Source organism: Amblyraja radiata, chromosome 13 (genome assembly GCF_010909765.2).
Source record: "Amblyraja radiata isolate CabotCenter1 chromosome 13, sAmbRad1.1.pri, whole genome shotgun sequence".
Taxonomy (NCBI): Eukaryota; Metazoa; Chordata; class Chondrichthyes; order Rajiformes; family Rajidae; genus Amblyraja; species Amblyraja radiata.
This window is the reverse complement of record NC_045968.1, coordinates 37,520,849-37,543,286: the sequence shown is the minus strand read 5'-3', so window position 1 is coordinate 37,543,286 and position 22,438 is coordinate 37,520,849. Positions and strand designations below refer to the sequence as shown.

General features: G+C 45.2%; 1 protein-coding gene across 13 annotated transcripts in view; it reads left to right on the top strand.

Annotated features, from left to right (window-relative positions):
• mbnl1 (muscleblind like splicing regulator 1) overlaps window positions 1–22,438 on the top strand; it is a 218,529-nt gene that overhangs the window by 191,134 nt on the left and 4,957 nt on the right. For 6 of the 13 annotated variants that reach the window (XM_033031821.1, XM_033031810.1, XM_033031809.1 and 3 more), the window contains 6 exons: window positions 118–375; window positions 2,540–2,593; window positions 3,602–3,755; window positions 14,484–14,519; window positions 18,410–18,504; window positions 21,892–21,988. In XM_033031821.1, the coding sequence (XP_032887712.1) occupies window positions 118–375; window positions 2,540–2,593; window positions 3,602–3,755; window positions 14,484–14,519; window positions 18,410–18,504; window positions 21,892–21,969 (675 nt within the window). In that variant the 3' untranslated portion in view covers window positions 21,970–21,988. The remainder of the gene's footprint in view (window positions 1–117; window positions 376–2,539; window positions 2,594–3,601; window positions 3,756–14,483; window positions 14,520–18,409; window positions 18,505–21,891; window positions 21,989–22,438) is intronic. The other 7 variants (XM_033031811.1, XM_033031817.1, XM_033031814.1 and 4 more) reach the window with 7 other exon arrangements.

The following is a 22,438-nucleotide window of genomic DNA, read 5'->3' as shown; positions in this document are numbered from 1 at the left end:
AGGAAGAGGCGTATGGAGAGGGGAAGACATGAGAACGAGCCACAGGGAGAGAGGTCAGAGAGAGAGCACACAGTGGAGAGAAGGCTGGAGGTTGAATTGTCGGCTTGTTTGCCCCAGGTCTGCAGGGAGTTCCAGCGCGGCAACTGCACCAGGGGCGAGAACGACTGCCGCTTCGCCCACCCGGCGGACATTGCCATGGTGGACACCAACGATAACACGGTCACTGTCTGCATGGACTACATCAAGGGCCGGTGCTCCCGGGAGAAGTGCAAGTACTTCCACCCACCTGCCCACCTCCAGGCCAAGATAAAGGCGGCTCAGCACCAAGTCAACCAAGCAGCGGCCGCCCAAGCCGCGGCCACCGCCGCTGCCATGGTGAGTGACCAGCGCTGCCCGCCACGAGCCGGCTACTACGTTACAGGGAACGGCCGCTAACTTTACCTCCCCGCACTCACATCTGTAGTCTGGCGAGCGAGGAGAAACCAATGGGGAAATATCACGTGCAACCTCGTTAATTTTGCTGCCACGTTAATTTAAGGGTTTCCCGTTTGTATCCTTCCTTTAAGCAAAGAAGCCAACGTTAGCAACAAGGGGTGACCTATACCCCCGCTTTATAGTCATAGAGTCAGAGTCTGGAAACAGGCCCTTGAGCCCAACTTGCCCACAACGACCTACATGCCCCATCTACACTTGTCCCACCTGCCTGCGTTTGGCCTATATCCCTCTAAACCTGTCCTATCCATGTAGTGGTCTAATTGTTGCGATAATACTGCCTCCTCCGACAGCTCGCTTCATACACCCACCACCCTTTATGTGAAAAGATTACCCCTCACATTCCTATAAAATCTTTCCCCCTTTAACTTAAACTTACTGCATGTAAGCTGGTTCTCGACACATCTACTCTGGACAAGAGACTCTATGCGTCTATCCAATCTATTCCTCTCATCATTTTGTACACCTCGATTACTTCATATGCCTGCACTCCAAGGAATAGTGTCCCAGCCTGCTCCATCTCACCCTGTAGCTCAGGATCTCAATGCCTGGCAACATCCTCGTAAATCTTCTCTGCACCTTTTCCAGCTTGACAACATCTTTCCTATAACATGGTGCCCAAAACTGAACACAATGCAGCCTTATCAACTTCTTATACAACTGCAACATGACCTCCCAACTTTGATACTCAATACCCTGACTGATGAAGGCCAATGTGCCAAAAGCTTTTTTTGACCACCCTATCTACCTGTGATGCCACTTTCAAACAACGATGTAGCTGTACTCTTAGATCCCTCTGGTCCACAGCCCTACCATTTACAGTGTAGGTCCTGCCCATGTTAGTGCTCCAAAAATGCAACACCTCACATTTCTCTGCATTAAATTCCATCAACCATTCCTCAGCCCTCCTGCCCAATTGATCAAGACCCTGCTGCAATTTTTGACACCCATCTTCAATACCTACAATGTGTCAACTGCAAACTTAAACATTTTATACCTGGGTTACCGGTCCTTCACTTTAAGTTATACTTGAGGACTTCCTCCCGCCCCGTTGCTGCCGTTCACGATTTGCATGCCTAGATGTTAAACCTGTGCCAGCCCAACTGTAAAACTGTTTCCAAAAGGAGGCCATTGTTTCACCAGCTCCTGCGCACTTTACAACCCTGCTCAGAATATTTGGTACTCGGCATCAATGCAACCCAATTTACAGAAGCGGAGTCTATTGCATGTTTCAACATGTGTGTCCAAGCATGGAGTTCCAATAATATGACCATAATAATGACATTGGAGCAGAATTAGGCTATTCGGTCCATCAAGTCTTCTCTACCATTCGATCGTGGCTGATCTAGTTTTCCCCCTCAACCCCATTCTCCTGCCTTCTCACTGTAACCTTTGACTTCCTTACTAATTAAGAACCTATCAATCTCAGCTTTAAAAAACCCAATGACTTGGCCTCCACCGCCGTCTGTGGCAATGAATTCCTCGGATTCACCACCCACTGCTTAAAGAAATTCCTCTACACAATTCAAAAGGTGCACCCTTTTATTCTGAGGCTGTGTCCTCTGGTTCTCGACTCTCCCACTATTGGGAACATCCTCTCCTCGTCCGTTCTATTCTGGTCTTTCATTATTGGGTAGGTTTCAATGAGCGTGTCAATGGTGAGGGGATTTCTGAAGCGTTGTGATCAAGTGCTTCTTGATGCCCAATAGCCATGGCGTCAACGAACAAGAGAACTAGCCACTGCCTTCCTTAGATGAATGGGACATTGGTTTTCTTTGTAATTAACTTCTACTGTATATGTGTAAAAGTCCTTAGCCTCACACCGACTACTCAGTAGTGCCTTTATTGTGCATGCCTAGTCTTGTTATTTGTTGTATATGGCATTCCGATGATTTTGTTTTTTTTATTTGTTTTTATTCCCCCACCCCCCATCACCTTCCCACAATGCACTGCTGCCCCCATGATGCACCTCTGCTTGCTGTTTATGTTAATGCGCTTGAACCCCATTGGCCCATTGCCATCATGTGCTCGCTGCCTGCTAATTAAGACTCAGTCGGCTGTCAAATCACTGAAGCGACCCCTCAAGGCAACCTTTGACCTGGTACTATGACCTTTCACCTTTTAGCTTGGCATGTAGCTTTAATAGGGTTATGAGTTATAAATTAAAACATTTTAAAAAAAGAAACCGGATTCTAGTATTTTGTTTTCCGTTGTAAGCAACGTAGGGAGGTGATAAATTGACTGTGGCACTATTGGCTCTGATTAACTTAAAAGGAGAAAAATAAACTTTTAACAGATTCACTCAAATTTCAATAATTGCCTAAATTTTGGTATCTTGGACAATTTCCCAGTGAATTGCCCAAAAGATGCGATTCAGGAAACAACAGCAGAGACAACTCACATACCACATTCAGCTCATCACCTGCTGGAGATGTCCCGTACTGCAACATAACATTGGAGCATAGTTAATTCTATTTATTCATTAAAAATTAAAATTCTATACTTATATGATTGGCATGGCTCTTTTTTGTTTGAAACTATAATGCGTAAATGTTCGCTAGTCAGTGTTTAGATACCTGCATGAATTGCACGGCAAGATTTATTTTGCTTGTGGCTCGGCACGGGTGGGAGGGTAAAGAATAGCCTTTTGTTTTGTTGATATTCCTTTAATTAATTGCTCTTAAAGATGTTAGTTAACATTGCTTTTAATGTTAATCGCCATGGAGATGGCAGTGCAATCTATTTTGTTTTCTTTTTGTTTGTTAAAAAAAGTTCAGTCTCACTTACGTGTTTTGTGGTGTGTGGTAACATAAAGTGGAGTTATTTTACTTAAATTTCCTGTCGGTTTTGTTAACAAATTAGTTTATTGGGTAATGCTTGCTGTACATAATTGTTTCCATGTGTTTATTTAAGTTCGTGTCTTGTTGCAGGTGGCATATTTGTTGCTTGCTTGCTAAATGGCTAGAAATGAACAAAAAAATAAAATCCGCACTGATGTTTTATACTTGATACTGATTACGTTTTTGTTTTTGTTTCTTTGTGTGTCTTTTTTTCCCCTCTTCCTTTGTCGTCTTCTTTTTGTTTTACACTCCTTGCCCATCGTTTACAGGGTCTTCCTCCAGGTGTTCTCCCCCCTCTACCAAAGAGACCTACACTCGAAAAAGCCAATGGTGCCACGACAGTCTTTAATACTGGTGTTTTTCAATATCAACAAGCCCTTGCAAACATGCAACTGCACCAACAAACTGCCTTTCTTCCTCCAGGTGAGTAAACGACACCTCTGCACTCGACATCTCTCGATGGAACGTCGTGATTTATTTTTTGTGTGTGTGTGGCGCGTTGCGTGCGTGTATGTTTAACTTTACACTGGTGTTTTGTCGAGAGAAAAATGCACTAACAAAAGCCTTTTAGTCATCTTGTTCCACATAATTTGATTTCTTTGAGGCCTTTCTCCTTTTAATCACGAGATTAAAATAATAAAGCTTTTGTTTGCTAACTTTGTGACCTAAGGAAACAGGAGATGGCACCAGCGACTTTGCAATCGTAGAATCACGAGGGTATAGGAAGAGGCCGCTAGGCCTGTCTTTCCAGACTAACCAACGGCGTACCCCGTTTGTTGATGAGTTGGCCGGCGGTGTGGTGGACCATCTGCTTCACAGCGCCAGAGACCTGGGTTCAGTGTTGTGCGAGTGCGCAGTGTCTCTGTGGAGTTTGCACATTCTCCCCGTGACCACGTGGGTTTCCTCCGGGTGCTCCGGTTTCCTCCCACATCCCAAAGATGTGCGGCTTTGTAGGTTAATTGGCCCTCCGTAAATTGCCCCTAGTGTGTAGGATGAAATAGTAGGATAAGGTAAAACTAGTGTGACAGAATATTGATAGTCGTTGGGCCGAAGGGTCTGTTTCCATAATGTATCTTCCAGTCAATCAATCAATCAATCAATAAATCAATCAATCAATCAATCAATCGATCAATCGATCAAATATTCAATCAGTCCATCCATCCATCCATCAATCACAGGTTTCCGTGCACTATCTCTAAACTAAACTAAGCTAGTGCAAAATGGCTCTTTGATGGTCAGTGGAGTCTGAATGAGCCAAAGGGCCGATTTCCATTCCGGATCTCTCCATAATCACATTCCCTGAATTAGCCTGAAGCCAATGTTTCTTCAAAGTGTGTCAAAGATTTCTGCAGCCACCAAACATTCAGGCAGTGAGTATCAGAACCTCGGCTCTCAGAGTGTGAAAGAATCCTTCCACCTCAACATTATCTTTCCATCAATCAGTTCAATCCCACACTATAATAAAATCATAAAACACTCGACAGGTCAGGCAGCATCTGCGGAGAGAGAAACCGAGTTAATATTTCAGGTTGATGACCTTCCATCAAAGTGATGGCGCAAGGAATTGCAGAAGCTGGCTGATAAAAATAGGCACAAAGTGCTTCAGTAACTCAGCGGGTCAGGTAGCATCTCTAGAGAACAATCTAGGGCCCCCACTCCAATCAGTCTGTTGAAGGGCCCCGATGCGAAATGGCACCTTTCCATGTTCTCCAGAGATGCTGCCCGACCAGCTGAGTTCCTCCACCACTTTGTGTCCCTTTTCCATCAAAGTGATATTTGCTGTTGGTTTATTATGGTCACGTGTAGCGAGATATAGAGCTGCTTACCCTCCACGGATGCTGCTTGACTTACTGCTTACTATTTTATTGTGAATATAGAGAGACTGCGGTATTTTGTACTGAGTATTTTTTGTCACCTCTCTCTTTCACTCACACTCCTGTTTATCCTTGACCCTTCTTTAGGCCCCAACCCATCTCTGCAACCACCTACTCCTCCCCCCTCCTCTCTCTCCCTCCCCCTTTCTCCCTCCCCTCTCTCTATTATGTATGTGTTTCTCTCCCTCTCTCTCTCTCTCTCTCTCTCTCTCTCTCTCTCTCTCTCTCTCTTTCTCCCAGCCTCTCTCCCTCCCTCCTTCTCTTTCTTTCCCTCCTTCCTGCAAGAATCAACCGCACAGTAAGAGGTTGGAAGGTTGTTATTAATGGTGGGCATTGCCACAGTATGTCGGGATTGTAAAAACCCAACTGACTCACCAACTTCTCTCGGAAGGAAATATCCTTCCCTCCCCAATCTGAGTAGGAGATGACTAATATCCGTACAATGTGGTTGTCTCTTAGTGAACCACCCCGATCAGGAAGGGCATTAAATGGCAACCTTGGCATGATCTTCCTCAGCCTGTGTACTTTGGAAATGTGGCTGGTCTTATGCTGAATACTGGTCTTATACTGAATACTGAGTAGAGGTGATGCACTCTACTGACTGAATAAGGAACTGAGCGACTGCGTGCCAGCAGGAATATCTTTAGGCGGCACGGTGACACAGCGACAGGTTTGCTGCATCATAACGCCAGAGACCTGGGTTCGATCCTGATCTCGGGTACTGTCTGTACGGAGTTTGCGCGTTCTCCCTGTGAGCGCCTGGGTCTCCTCCGGGTGCTCTGGCTTCCTCCCTCATCCCATAGACGTGCGTGTTTGCTGATTAATTGGCCATCTGTAAAATTGTCCCCTAGTGTGTAGGGAGTGGATGAGAAAGTGGGATAACATAGAACTAGTGTGAACTGGTGATTGTTTGTGTGTATGGACATAGCTGCAGTATTGTGTCACTCTGCAATATATAAATGCTTATATTGATGGAGGATTATTGTGGATGGGCGTCCGAGGTCGGTGAGTGCCTGGAATAAGCTGCCAGTGGTTAGTGATTGAGGTGGATATGATAGTGGCATTTATGAGTCTTTTTGATAGGCACATGGATATGGAAATGTCTTTAGCCAGAGGGTGGTGAATCTGTGGAATTCATTGCTACAGACGGCTGTGGAGGCCAAGTCATTGGGTATTTTTAAGGCGGAGATTGACAGATTGTTGATTAGTAACGTTGTCAAAGATAATGAGGAAAAGGCAGGAGGAAGGGGTTGAGAGGGAAATATAGATCAGCCATGATTGAACGGCAGAGTGGACCTGATGGGCAAAATGGCTTCATTCTGCTCCTTGAACTTGTGAACCTATATGCCAGTAATGGAGAGAGATGGATTAGGCGCAGGCAGATAAGACTCAGCATCATGTTTAGCACAGACGTTGTGGGCCACAAGGTCTGTTGCTGTGCTGTACAGTTCTATGTTCTATTTGCACCCATTTGTCTTCACCACTTATCTCCTCCAACCTGTGTTTCCATCTCCATCTCTCTCTCCCCGCCTCCCCTCATCCACCAATCAACCTCTCCTTATCGAGATTCACCTATCACCCTCTAAACTCTTGCCCCAGCCCTTTCTCTTCACTTCTTTCCACCAACTGGTGGTGCAGTGGTAGAGTTATTTCCTTACGGCATCAGACCCGGGTTCGATCCTGACCATGGGAGCTGTCTGTATGGAGTTTGTCTGTTCTCCCTGTGACCACGTGGGTTTTCACCGGGTGTTCCGGTTTCCTCCCACACTCCAAAGACATGCGGGTTTGTAAATTGCCCCTAGCGTGTAGCACAGTGCTGGTGGATGGGGTGATCGCTGGTCAGCGCAGACACGGCGGGCCGAAGGGCCTTTTTCCGCACTGTATCTCAAAAGTCTAAAGTCAACTATCTCTCCTCTGCTCCATCAATCTGAAGAAGGGTACCGACCCAAAATACCATCTATCTACGTTTCCCTCAATAGATGTTGCCTGACCCTTTAGTTTCTTCCAGGAGTTTGGTTTTTAGCTTTTAATGTCGCACCTGCATTTGCGCGGTGCACTGTGTTCAGCATCGATTGTTAGTCGAGGGAAGGAGAGACAGAGGTCAGATTTTACACAATGCAGTGGCAGTTCTGAGGCCATGACATGGATTTATCTGAGAAATACCACAAAGCCATCTTCACGTACACAAAACAGAGGAAGTTGATTCTATGGGGATTTCTTTCTTTTCCCTGCCGCCCCCCCTTCCTTTATTGAAGAGATGGAGGCTGGTCTCAATCTGAGCCTTAGAATAATTCCACACAGTCCTGTTAAAAAATAAAATGCTGGAGGAACTCAGCGGGTTATTGATTGATTACACCATGGAAACAGGCCACGTCAGCCCACTGAGTCTTCGCCAACCATTGTTCACCGTTTCACACTACATGTCACCCCTCCATTTAATGTCACTACTCTTTCTCACCTTAAACCTATTCGGAAGCTTTCAGAGGCCCAATTAACCCGCAAATCCGCACATCTTTGGGATGTGGGAGGAAACCTTAGCCCCCGGAGGAAACCCACGTGGTCACAGGGAGAACATGCATACTCCACACACAGAGAGAACCCAAGGTCAGGATTGAACGGGATCACTGGTGCTATGAGGCAGCTGCTCAACCCACTACTCCATTGCGCTGCTTGGGTCAGGCAGCATCTATGGAGGGAAATAGACAGACGGAGTAGAGGGGAGACAGATGGAGTAGAGGGGAGATAGTTGGTGAGGGCTCTCACAGTGTGGTGTTGGGTTAGATGTGAACAGGTACATACCAAGAAATGTACAAATACAAGTCTTTCTAGAATTCGCAATACCTAGAATATTTAACAGTTGGATGGAATATCAACATGTTGATATTCCATCAACTCAAGCCCTATTGAGAGATTAGAGGTCAGGCATTTACACTCGAGCTGAGGAACCTCAGATTTACTTTAGACTATAGAGATACAGTGGAAACAGGCCCTTCGGCCACCGAGTCCGCACCGACCAGCAATCATCCTGTGTACTAACACTATCCTACACACTTGTACAATTTTCCCGATGGTCGATCAAATGGACGAGTAGACTTGATGGGCTGAATGGCCTAATTCTGCTCCGATCTAACCACACGGACACTGAAGCTCAGACACCCTTCATTCACACGTCTCGATCCCAGATTGAATCAAGTGTCCGGCGAAAGAAATGGTAGCTCACTGCTCTATCCTTAATAAAAAGAATGTGAAAGAGTTAAACTGTGTTCCAGCAGTTTCACTCATTGCAGAGGAAGGAAGCTGGTGTTGGCTGCACCCATTTATAATTGTTGACAAGGGCTGCCCCACTCTCCTGTTTCCTTCTGTCTCCAATTTAATGTTTTGTCACTGTACCTTTATTTAAAGAGTCTGTACTTATATCAAAGACTGTTGTGGGTCTCCATGCAAGCTTGTTAGCCACACTATAAAATAATGTCTGCCCCTTAATCATCTTGGAATGAGATAAAGCTTCAGAAAATTTGCAACATCAACAGCAAGGATCCTTCTGAGTATGATTCCAAATGAAAAATTATTGCCAATTTAAAATCTGCCTGAATTTTTTTTTTTTATCATTATGAAGGGACCCACAGCATTCTTCAATAGATGTTAGTGCAACGGAGCTGATAATATTATCACCGCTGCTTTCTTGTTTAATTTGCTTCACATTTCCCTCAAGGTAATGATGTGTGCTGGTATGAGCAGTGTCCCTCCAATTCCCCTGTCTCCCTCCTCATCCGCGGTATGGCTAATAAACTTTGACAGTGTAAATTCAAAGGGCGGGGCTCTTTTAGCATGCGATTGCAATCTTGTTTGCTCATGCCCCCTCGCTGTGTGGAACTGAAGGCACTTCAGACAAATTGCTGGAGTGGACGTGATCGATAACAGAACCTTTTCACTGCCATCACTGTTAGCAGGGTTGAAAGCGCGCGGCCGTGATCAACTTAACGATGCTTAATGATCAACCATAGAGACAAGAGGGAACAACCCTCAGTTCCATTCAAAGACAGGAAATGCTGGAGTAACTCAGCAGGTCAGGCAGCATCTCTGGAGAAACATGGAAAGGTGATGTTTTGGTTCGGGATCCTTCTTCGGACTGATTCTGGTGGGGGTTGGCGGGGGAGAGAAAGCTGGAAGAGAGGTGGCGGCAGAACAAAGTCGGGCGAGTGATAGGTGGATATAGGTTTATCCCATCCACCTATCAATCGCCAGGCTTTTCATACTCCCACCGGGCTTTCTTAGTTGGTGAGAAGATGGTTCAGTTGCCTGATAACAGCTGGGAGTGCGGAATATAGTTCTCAGCATTGTAGCACATCAGTTCCATCGACAAAGTCCAATGTCCACAATGGGGTAGAGGTGAATTGGATAGCGCCCTAGGAAGGAGCTCAGGGAAGATACAGAGGACAGAAGACAAGCACCTCAAGTTTTACACGCATTTATACGTTTTTGAAATAACCTGTAATTTAATTCCAAAGCTTGATATACGCGCTCGTATATTTTTGGAATAACACGCACACATTTAATGCTGACAGCTTAGTCGCGTGTATATTTCTCTTTATGTGTTTTTGAATGACGCGCCACTTTTCAAGCACATAATGCCAGCTTAAACGCAAGGTGCCTGTATAGTTCTCAGCAATGTAGCGCATCAGTTCCATAGTGGCACGGTGGCGCAGGGGTACAGTTGCTGCCTTACAGCGATTGCAGTGCCAGAGACCCGGGTTTGATCCCGACTACGGGTACTGTCTGCACGGAGTCTGTACGTTCTCCCCGTGACCTGCGTGGGTTTTCGCCAAGATTTTCGGTTTCCTCCCACATTCCAAAGACGTACAGGTTTGTAGGTTAATTGGCTTGGTATTTTTTTTTTTTTTAATTGTCCCTAGGATAGTGTTAATGTGCGGGGATTGCTGGTCGGCGCAGAACCGGTGGGCCGAAAGGGCCTGTTTCCGCGCTGTATCTCTAAACTAAACAATCGTGTCTATAAGAAGCAAGTAACCAGAAAAGCATGTAAAAACAATGAACTGCAGGTGCTGGTTTACAAAACAAGACACAAAGTGCTGGAGTAATTCAGCGGGTCAGGCAGCATCCCTGGTGAACATGGATAGTTGACGTTTCAGGTCGGGACCTTCGGAAAATGATGCAATTTGTTTTTGATTGCGGTCAGTGAGAAATGCCAGGAGAATTGTTGATTCTACTTCCAAAAAGGAATTGGCCGCACAGAAGATTTATGAGGATGTTGCCAGGACTCGGAGGACCTGAGCTATAGGGAGAGGTGGGACAGGCTAGGATTTGGAGCACAAGAGGTTGAGGGGTGATCTTATAGTGGCGTATAAGATTATGAGGGGGATAGATAGAGTGTATGCACAGTCATGTATGCGGGTTTGGGAAATCAAGAACCAGAGGACATCATTTTAAGGTGAGAGGGGAAAGATATAATAGGAACCTGAGGGGTAACTTTTCCACATGGAGAGTAGTGTCTATGGAACGAGTGGCCAGAGGTGATAGATGAGGCAGGGACTATCTCAATTAAGGTACTATATCAGCATTTAAAAGACATTTGGAAAGTTACATGGATAGGAAAGGTTTAGAAAGATATGGTGTAAACATGAGCAGATGGGACTAATGTAGATGGGCACCTTGGTTGGCATGGCCGTTGGCCCGAGGGGCCTGTTTCCATGCTGTATGACTATGATTGAAATATTCAGGAAGTGATCCAAGACTAAGTTTCATCATATGCTGAGCCTGTATGCCTCCTGGTGGTCGACGCAGGCATGACTACAGAGAGACAAAACATTTATTTTGTGTAGGAAGGAACTGCAGATGCTGGCTTATTCCGAAGATAGACTCAAAATGCTGGAGTCACTCAGCGGGCCAGGCAGCATGTCTGGAGAAAAGGTGTAGGTGACGTTTTAGGTGAGAAACCTTCTTCAGACATCTATTCAAAGGGCCTGTTTCCACACTGTATCTCTAAACTAAACAAAAGATTATTACATCTCTTAAACCTCTTCCATTTTCACCTTGGTGTAAAATTGTAATACCTTTCTGAAAAAAATCCATTCCCCAATGAATGTTGTTCCTATTGTTATTTGGGGAACATGGCAATCAAGTTATTAAGAGATTGATATTAGTTGCAATTAGAAGAGCCAGTGCCTCACAGGTGAAGCAAAGGTTCACCTTCACCTCCTCCAACCTCATCTATTGCATCCGCTGCTCTAGATGTCAACTGCTCTACATTGGTGAGACCAAGCATAGGCTTGGCGATCGCTTCGCCCAACACCTCCGTTCGGTTCGCAATAACCAACCTGATCTCCCGGTGGCTCAGCACTTCAACTCCCCCTCCCATTCCGAATCTGACCTTTCTGTCCTGGGCCTCCTCCATGGCCAGAGTGAGGACCACTGTAAATTGGAGGAGCAGCACCTCATATTTTGCTTGGGCAATTTGCACCCCAGCAGTATGAACATTGACTTCTCTAATTTCAGGTAGTCCTTACTTTCTCCTCCCCTTCTCAGCTCTCCCTCAGCCCTCTGGCTCCACCTCTTCCTTTCTTCCTCCCGCCCCCCCCCCCCCCACTCTCACATCAGTCTGAAGAAGGGTTTCAACTTGAAACGTTGCCTATTTCCTTCGCTCCATAGATGCTGCCTCACCCGCTGAGTTTTTCCAGCATTTTTGTCTACCTCACAGCTTACTGCCTCCAAATATAGGCAGATGGACTAGTGTAGATAAGGCACATTGGTCTACATAGGCAAGTTGGGCCGAAGGGCCAGTTTTCACACTGTATGACTAAGACTATGGCTGACCTCTGCGGAGTACGCTTTCTAGACTATTGCAAGTTTACCGTTAACGGACAGAGAGGCTGTCCACAGTGGCTATCTATCACCAATATCTTTAGCCAAGCTCCTCTAGTGGATGTGAGAATGGCTGAGTAACTCTTCTTTCACTCTGCTAGAACCCACCCCGTCAGTCAAGTCCATCCTCGAAGTTGGAGAGGAGGTGAGGAATGAAGGGGAGTGTGGTGAGTTAGTTATTGGCACTTGATCGTGGCAATTCTTGCACTGCCTTAAGATAGCATAGCAGAATATCTTCCAAACAACCAACCCTATGAGTGTCTCTATGACTCTATGGATGGTTAACTTGGCACAGACTCGATGGGCTGAAGGGCCTGTTTCTGTGCTGTATCTCTCCATAACTGGATAAATATTCTTCCGCAGTGCTGTTTGAGGTTAGAATTTGGGCAGAGGAATGGGGAGAAGGGCAGCACAGTGGCACAGTGGTAGAGTTGCTGCCTAACGGCGGCACAGACCCGGGTTCGATCCTGACTATGTGTGCTGTCCGTACAGAGTTTGTACGTTCCCACTGTGACTGCGTGGGTTTTCTCCGGGCGCTCCGGTCTCCTCCCACACTCCAGAGATGTACTGGTTTGTAGGTTAATTACCAGTAAAAAACTTTAAATTGTCCCTAGGATAGTGTTAGTGTACAGGGTGAACACTGGTCAGCGTGGACTCGGTGGGGCAAAAGGCCTGTTTCTGTGCTGTATCTCTAATGTCTAAAGTCATTAGTTTTTCAGCATTTGATATCGACCTCAGAGGCATTGGGTTTAATGCCTCAGCGGAGTCCTGCACATGACCTTCCTGACTTTGAATACATCAGTGTAAGGAAAGAACTGCAGATGCTGGTTTACACCAAAGATATACAGCGATAATTCAACAGGCCAGGCAGCGTCTCTGGAGAAAAGGAATAGGTGACTTTTCGGGTTGGGTGTGAACAAGAGTCTCGACCCACAACGTTAACCTATTCCTCTTCTCCAGTGATGCTGCCTGACCTGCTGAGTTACTCCAGAATTTTGTGTCTTGAAGCCATCAGTGATTTGTTTGCTGGTTTGGAAATACTACAGGTAGGAAGGCCCCTTGATTGACGCGATGCAGAGGAGGTTTAGCAGATGATGCCTAGATTACGGGGTATCACCTACAAGGAGAAGTTGGACAGACTTGGATTGTTTCCCCTGGGACACCAGAGGTTGAGGGAAGACCTGATAGAAGTATATAAAATAGTAAGATTAAACGAGAACTTACCAGTTTGAAGTTTGATCTGTATTTTATGAGGAGTTACGATGAGGGATTACGTGCCCTCCGCTCCCACCCTCAATTACAGAGATCAACTGGTATCTTAGTTCTCCTTATCTTTACTATGTTTATTTCAATTATTGTATTTTCTGTGATTCCACACCACTGCTTTGAAGTATGTCGCGCATGCGTGCTGGACGGGGTCTTCACGTAGTCACTCACGTGACTCTGAAGTAAAATTATAAGAGGCATAGATTAGGTAGACAGAATTTTTTTTTGAAATATCAAATACTAGAGGGCCTAGCTTTATAATGAGAGGAATAAAGTTTAAAGGAGATGAGTGGGGTGAGTTTTTTTTTTACACAGAGGGTGGTGAGTGTCTAGAACGTGATGCCAGGGGTGGTAGTGGAGGCAGATATGATAGTGGAATTTATGAGTCTTTTGGATTGGCACTTGGATATGCAGGGAATGGAAAGATATGGATCATGTGCAGGCAGGCAGCTGGAGAGAGTCTGAAGAAGGGTCCTGACCCAAACCGTCACCTACCCATGTTCTCTTGAGATGCTGCCTGATATGCTGAATTACTCCACCACTTTCACACAGAGGGAGGTGGGTATATGGAGTGAGCTACCAGAGGAAGTAGTTGAGGAAGAAACTATAACAGCATTTAAAATACATTTGGAGAGATACATGTATAGGATAGGTTTAGCGGGATATGGGCCAAATGCGAGTTGGTGGGACTAGTGTAGATGGGGCACCTGGATTGGCATGGACAAGCTGGGCCGAAGGGCCTGTTTCCAATCTGCATGACTCTATGACTCTTAAGAGTTGGTCTCGGCAGCATGTTCGGCACAGACATTGTGTTCCTTTGCTGTACTATTCTAAGTTCCATGTTCTTCGCAGTGTCTTACAGTGAATGGCGGTGAAAAGGCAGCAAAAAAGAAATGATAAACTGCGTTAGCTACCAGCACACATGTTTAAGTATGTGTTTCGCACAAAACACATTATTTTCTTGTAGATTAGGCTATTGTATGATTTGAGTGTGCAGAAATAGCACTAGCTTCTGTTCCCTCAATAATAAATTTTTCCTCCTTGCGACAATGGTTTCTAATTACACATGTGATGGGTTGTTTTAATTCTTTTCCCTTTTCAAATCCACCTTCCTGTTGCAATGCATGATGGGCAGGCTCAATATTGTGCATGACACCTGCTGCAAGTGTTGGTAGGTGCCAGCTTTGTTATTTGATTATCTGTACCCGTACAATTATTATTCACAGTCCCTTCAAAGTCCACGGCGAAAAACAATTCCTCACTGCACCCTTGGCACTGCACTGAAATCCATTGTGTATGTGCTTGCCCCATCTAATTCATACCACCAGCCTGTCTCCCACCAATAGTCCTTCCCCATAAGCCTGCAAGTATTCACACAGGTTTCCCCTTGTATGGTTTAAGTTTGGGTTGTCTGCAAGGGCAGTCGGAATTAGAAGACGTGGAGGCTTTGGAGAGGGTGCAGAGGTTTACCAGAATGCTGGCTGGATTAGAGGGTTTCAGCTAGAGGAAGAGGTTGCAGAGAGGGTTTACCAGAATGCTGCGTGGATGAGAGGGTTCCAGCTACAGGGAGAGGTTGGAGAGGGTGCAGAGGAGGTTAACCTGAACACACCCCGAATTAGAAGGTTTCAGCTGCAGGTTTGATAGACTCTGGTTGTTTTCTCTGGAATATCGGAGGTTGAGGGGAGACTAGATAGAAGTATATAAAATTATGAGAGGTAGAGATAGTGTAGACAGTCAGATCATTTTTCCAAGGGTGAAAATGTCCAACACTAAAGGGCATAGCTGAAGGGTGAGAGGGGGAAAGGTTAATGGAGATGTGCGGGGCAGGTTTTTTCACGCAGAGGGTGGTGGGATCCTGGATGTCACTGCCGGGGGTGATGGTGGAGGCAGATACCATAGTGGAGTTTAATAGGCTTTTCGATAGACACATGGAAGGGCAGGGAATAGAGGGATATGTGCGGGCAGACAATCTAACTAGGCATCACGTTCAGCACAAACATTGTGAGCCGAAGGGCCCCAACCTGTGCTGTAATGTTCTATGTATATAGTTTCCCCTTGCAAGGTTTAAGTCTAAGTTGTCTGCAAGTGTTTATATAGATTCCGTAAATTAACCAAGAAAAATTAAATCCTCTTCCTATCCCAAGCATCATCAATGGTGTAAGATGTACAGGAAATCATGATATGAGGTTTGGATTTAGGTTTATTATTATCACATGAACTTGAGTTTGACATGACTGTATTTATGTATGGTATATCTGATCTTTTTGGATAGCATGCAGAACCAAGGTTTACCACACATAAATACAGTCATGTCAAACTCAAGTACAATAGGTAGCAGCACGTCAGTTCATAGGCAAAGTCCAGTGTCTGCAATGCGATTAGAGGAGAGTCAGACAGTACCCTAGCTTATGGAAGGACTGTTTAGAAGCCTGATAACAGAGGGTATGAAGCTGTTCCTGAGTCTGATGATGTGTGGTTTCGAGCTTCTGCATCTTCTGCCCGAGGGGAACTGAGAGAAGAAGGAATGACCTGGGTGGGCCAAGCCTTTGATTATGTTGACTGGTTTCCCAAGGCAGTGTGAAATGTAGATGGAGTCAGTGGTGGGGAGTCTGGTCTGTGTGATGGGCTGGGCTACACCCACAGCTCTCTGCAATTTCTTCAGTCCTGGGCAGAGCTGTTCCCCAACCAAACCGTAATGCAACCTGACAGTGTGCTTTCGATGGTGCATCTGTAGGTAAAGGTCACCACCGATTTACCGGCTTCCTCGGTTCCAGAAGCTTTCTGGATCATCCATTTGCTGGACCAACAGAGGTCACGGCCTCTGAGTGGTCCAACTAGGCCACCGAGGGGCCGAGATACAAAGGGCAGAACATTTTTAAAGGGAAGGTTTTGTCGGCCTCAGGAGTCAGCCTCAGAAGTCAGCTTTGGGAATGGATCATCTAGCTCCAGCCAGGATAGAATTTGGGTGCCCCCGGCCAAAGGCGGCAAATATATCCCTCCGATCTGCTGTGGAAGTCCCGATGATGTCCGGATGGGGTGCCTCACCCAGCCTGGGTGCCACATTTTGGAGGGGACCTCCGAGGGGAATTTCAAGTGCACACTTTTAATTTTCTCTGGATTAAAGGAGGTACCGGACCACCAGTTGCTGGAAAATCGGTGGTGGACCTTTTCTCTAATCATCCTTGCAGACATTAGCAACTTGTCTTTGGTGCATTCCCTCCATTGTGGGCCACCAGGCAGTAGCCATGGACAGCAGACCCTGTACCAGCAGAGAGAATCCTGACTCCCCTTAGGTTGAATGAGCCAAAATGAATCATTGCTTTTCCCAAATGCATCTGTCATGAGGTGGACTATTTTCCGTGGCCAACTAAATGTGGTGAGAACAGGCCTAGGATCCATTAGTTCCCCAGCATAAGGTTTTCTTCGTTCAGCATGAGATATGGTTGCACCAACCAGACTTGACCCTGGCGTAGTTGATGGCTTTAATACTATCCAAGTAGCTCTCGGTTGGAGAGAAAAATCAGTTAAGCTCCTGCTCTTATTCACACCCCGATACAGGAAGTGTAGTGAAAGAGGCCTTGCGGCCCATCATGGGTCGGCACTGTGGCGCAGCGGTAGAGCTGCTGCCTCACAACGCCAGAGACCCAGGTTCGATCCTGACTACAGGTGCAAAGATGTTCCAAAGATGTGTAGGTTTGTAGGTTAATTGGCTTCAGTAGAAATTATCCCTAGTGTACAGGATAGTGCTAAGGAGTGGGGTGATCGCTGATCAGTGCACTCTCAGTGGACTGAAGGGCCTGTTTCTCCACTGTATCACTAAACTAAATATATCTGTTTTGTGCTCTTTGAAGAAGCTGTCCAAGTATTCCATTCTTCCAGTGTCTTTCCTCACTGGATATTTCTCTCTCAGGTATAGTTCCCATTCCCTTTTGAAAGTTACAATCAAATCATCTCCCACCACGCTGGTGATCCTGCGCTCCTGGTCCCAACAGTTTATTTGGTTGAAGTAAATACTCTTTGCTTCCCCACTGGCAGACGTTTGAGCTTTATGTTCAGAGACGAAGGTTATTTAAACAGTTTCGGATCCCCCTTCCGTAACATGACTTGAGGCAAATTAAGTTTGCTCAAGGATCATTGTGCAAAACCTCATTGCAGTCTTAAAGGACGAGGAAAGTGCATGGTACACACGCATCACAGTTCAAAACCTTCCCTTTAAAAATGTTCTCCCCCTTAAACCTCATGGTGTGGTGATGATCTCCCCAATACCATCTCTCCCTACCATCCCCAAAATGTACTGTTCCCACCAAATCTATTCAGCCGATAATTGATTGCAAAACCCGATCGGAACTCCCAGCCAATTTTGGCGACATTCGAGAGTGGACTTTGAACGGAATGTACTTCTCACTGCTAAGGTCAGTTCGAATAATTAGATCTCGTTGTTACATAATATAGCTTTTAAATCAATCCTATTAATTATTACGAAGCAGTAAAACTTTTATAAATCTTGCTTTGTAATAATGGATAACTGTTGAATTATTTTTTCTTCTTAATGACATGAGCCTTAATTAAATGTTTGACAGAATATTTAGATCATAGCAATACTTTAAACTGCCTTCATGTAAAATAATGTAAGCCTTATTGATGTTTTAAGAGATGCGTAACGTTAATATTTTATGAGCATATCAAACTGATGTACCTGACTTCCAGTTGTTAATAAGTGCTTTCCCCTTTTGTCTCTCTTTTTGATGTAATGCGTCTTTTCGCATTGCGTGCAATCATGCATCTCCCTTCCATCTCCATTCATCGTTCCCTCTTCCTCCCACCTTTTTCCCGCCGTCCCCTTTACTTCTCCCCTGCTCCTGGTCATTCCATGAACAAATGGCACTGGCTGGCAATCCCCAACTCTCCGCCTTGCCCTGACATTGGTCCTTGCCCGCCCTTTGTCCCTTCCCACAACTTCCGCACCCCACCTTCTCCCCACTTGACCTCCCAACCCCGCCCTCCTCTGCTGCTCTCTTGCCCTTTTCCCGCCGATTTTTATTAAAAAACGTTTGGCTAAAGTACCCATGATGCACGGTGCTAATCCTGCGGCCGTTTCTGCGGCAACAACATCCGCCACAAGTGTCCCCTTCGCAGCCACGGCAACCGCCAATCAGGTTTGTTCTTTTTACAGTTTTGGTTGTTCCTTTATACCCCGCGGAAACATTGCTTTAAAGGTTGCGGCTTCATTGTCTGTGCTTGTGCTTTTGATTGTTGTCGCCATACCCAGCAAATGTAGGGGGACTTCATTGAAACTTGCCGAATAGTGAAAGGTCTGGATAGAGTGGATGTGGAGAGGAAGTTTCCACTAGTGGAAGAGTCTAGGACCAGAGGTCATAACCTCCAAATAAATTAAGCTAATTCCTTCTACCTGTACGTGATCCATATACCTCCATTCCCTGCATATCTATGATGCCATCTAAAAGCCTCTTAAACGCTGCCACCTTATCTGTTTCCACCACCATCCCTGGCAGTGTGTTCCAGGCACCCACCAGACTATTAATGTACTAAGAAAATTATGCCACACACCTCCTTTAAACTTTGCCACTCTCACTTTAAACCTTTGCCCTCTGGTCTTTGACATTTCCACTCTGGGGAAAGAAAAGGACTGACTGCCTATTCTACCCTATCCATGCCTCTATCAGGTCTCTCCTCAGCCTCCGATGTTCCGGAGAAAAAATTCCAAAAATGTGCCCAAACTCTCCTTGTAGCTAATGCCTTCTAATCCAAACAAAATCCTGGTAACCTTCTTCTGTACCCTCTTCAAAACCTCCACATCCTTCCTGTAATGGGGCAACCGAAACTGCAGACAATATTGCAAATGCCACCTAAACCAACAGTGTAACATAACATAATGAGTCGGTCGGAGTGTCCCAACCCGAAATGTCACCTATCCATTTTCTCTAGAGTTGCTGCCTGACCCACTGAGTTACTCCAACATATCTTTGGTATAAACCAGCATCTGCAGTTCCTTTTTATTACCTTTAAGTGCAACATAACTTCCTGCCTCATAATCAATTTCCCAATTAATGAAGGCAAGCATATCATACACCCTCCTTACCAGCCAATCTACTTGTGTTGCTACTTTCAGGGAGTTGTAGACTTGTGGACTATCTTCCCCTTCATTCCAAAGAGGAAGAAAGATTCCAAGGGGAGTAAGGAGCGACCGTGGCTGACCAGGAAAGTCAGGGACGGTATAAAAATAAAAGAGAAGCAATATAACATAGCAAAGATGAGCGGGAAACGGAATTGGGTAACTTTTAAAGAGCAATAGAAGATAACTAAAAAGGCAATACGGGGAGAAAAGATGAGGTATGAAGGTAAGCTAGACAAGAATATAAAGGAAGATAGTAAAAGCTTCTTTAGGTATGTGATGAGGAAAAAACTAGTTGGACCCTTGAAGACTGAAAAAGGTGAATTTATTATGGGGAACAAGGAAATGGCAGATGAGTTGAACAGGTACTTTGGATCTATCCACTAAGGAGGACACAAACAATCTTCCTGATATAGTAGTGGCCAGAGGATCTGGGGTGACGGAGTAACTGAAGGAAATCCACATTAAGCAGGAATTGGTGTTGGGTAGACTGATGGGACTGAAGGCTGATAAATCTCCAGGGCCTGATGGTCTGCATCCCAGGGTACTTAAGGTAGTGGCTCTAGAAATCGTGGATGCATTGCTGATCATTTTCCAATGTTCTATATATTCAGGGTCAGTTCGTGTGGATTGGAGGGTAGCTAATGTTACCCCACTCTTTAAGAAAGACGGCAGAGAGATAACAGGGAATTATAGACCAGTTAGCCTGACATCGGTGGTGGGGAAGATGCTGGAGTCAATTATAAAAGATAAAATAGTGGCACATTTGAATAGCAGTAGCAGGATCGGTCTGAGTCAGCATGGATTTATGAAGGGGAAATCATGCTTGACGAATCTTCTGAGGATGTAACCAGGATCATGGATAAGGGAGAGCCAGTGGATGTAGTGTACCTGGACTTTCAGAAAGCATTTGATAAGGTCCCACATAGGAGATTAGTGGGCAAAATTAGAGCACATGGTATTGGGGGTAGGGTGCTAACATGGATAGAAAATAGGTTGGCAGACAGGAAACAAAGAGTAGGGATTTACGGGTCCTTCAGAATGGCAGGCAGTGACTAGTGGGGTACCGCAAGGCTCGGTGCTGGGATGGCAGCTATTTACAATATATATTAATGATTTGGATGAAGGGACGAAGTAACATTAGCAAATTTGCAGATGACACAAAGCTGGGTGGCAGTGTGAACTGTGAGGAGGATGCTATTAGGATGCAGGGTGACTTGGACAGGTTGTGTGAGTGGGCAGATGCATGGCAGATGCAGTTTAATTTGGATGAATGTGAGGTTATCCACTTTGGTGGCATAAACAGGAAGGCAGATTATTATCTAAATGGTGTCAAGTTGTGGAAAAGGGAAGTACAACGGGATCTGGGGGTCCTTGTTCATCAGTCACTTAAAGTAAGCATGCAGGTACAGCAGGCAGTGAAGAAAGCAAATGGCATGTTGGCCTTCATAACAAGAGGAGTTGAGTATAGGAGCAAAAAGGTCCTCCTGCAGTTGTACAGGGCACTGGTGAGACCACACCTGGAGTATTGTGTGCAGTTTGGTCTCCACACTTCGAGAAGGACATTCTTGCTATTGAGGGAGTGCAGCGTAGGTTCACGAGATTAATTTCCGGGATGGCGGGACTGTCATATGCTGATAGATTGGAGTGGCTGGGCTTGTATACTCTGGAATTTAGAAGGATGAGAGGGTATCTTGTTGAGACATATAAGATTATTAAGGATTTAGAGGCAGGAAACATGTTCCCGATGTTGGGGAGTCCAGAACCAGGGGCCACAGTTTAAGAATAAGAGGTAAGCCATTTAGAACGGAGATGAGGAAAAGCTTTTTCACACAGAGAGTTGTGAGTCTGTGGAATTCTCTGCCTCAGAGGGCAGTGGAGGCCGGTTCCCTGGATGCTTTCAAGAGAGTGTTAGATAGTGCTCATGGATAGCGGAGTCAAGGGATATGGAGAGAAGGCAGGAACGGGGTACTGATTGTGGATGATCAGCCATGATCACAATGAATGGCGGTGTTGGCTCGAAGGGCCGAATGGCCTCCTGCACCTATTTTCTATGTTTCTATGTTTAGTCTAAACCAGTATCAGTAGTTCTTTGTTTCTGTGTTATGGTTCAACAATATGGTGACCATACCCTGATTTTTTTTACACGGTGTAAATACTAAAAAAATAACTTTGAGCTGTCAAGACCTATTAAAACAGTGAAGTCATAAATCCAGTGTCATGGTCTTGCCATATCATGTACTGCAACAACATAGTCTATGTTAGCTTGTTCACATTCATTATTGCATGGTAAATAGACAATCTTTAATAGTTGAGCTACATGCATGCTGCACTGTGTTGCCTTTTGTGTTGCCTCTGCTTTAAACTAGCTTATTGACTGTGCTTAATGAACCATGAATGTTGATTGCAGTTCCTCTTTCCTTCTGCAAAGATGCCCATAATATCTATGGATCATCTGGCTAGTCACAAGTATGTTACTCAGATGTAGACCATTTCTTGGTTGAACAGTAAGTGCCCTTTTATTTTCTACGTTTTCAGCAAATGTTACTCTGAAGTGTTGAATTCTTATTTGTGCAATCTAGTTTAATTTAGAACACATTGAACACATTGGAACTGATGTGTTACAATGCTGAGAACTGCATTCTGCACTCTGTATCTTCCCCTTTGCTCTACCTATTGTCCTTGAGTTTGACTTAATTGTATTTATATATCATATTATCTGATCTGATGGGATTGCATGCAAAACAAGCTTTTCAATGTACCACGTGACAACAATAATAAACCTAAATCTAAACCCAAAAGGTAAACTATACATGGAACATGGAACAGCACAGCACAGGAACGGGCCCTTCGGCCCATAGTGTTAGCATGCAAAACAACACTTTTCACTGTGCTTTACTACACGTGACAATAATAAACTTAACCCTAAACCTTTTAATTTATTCGGAGCTTGTGGT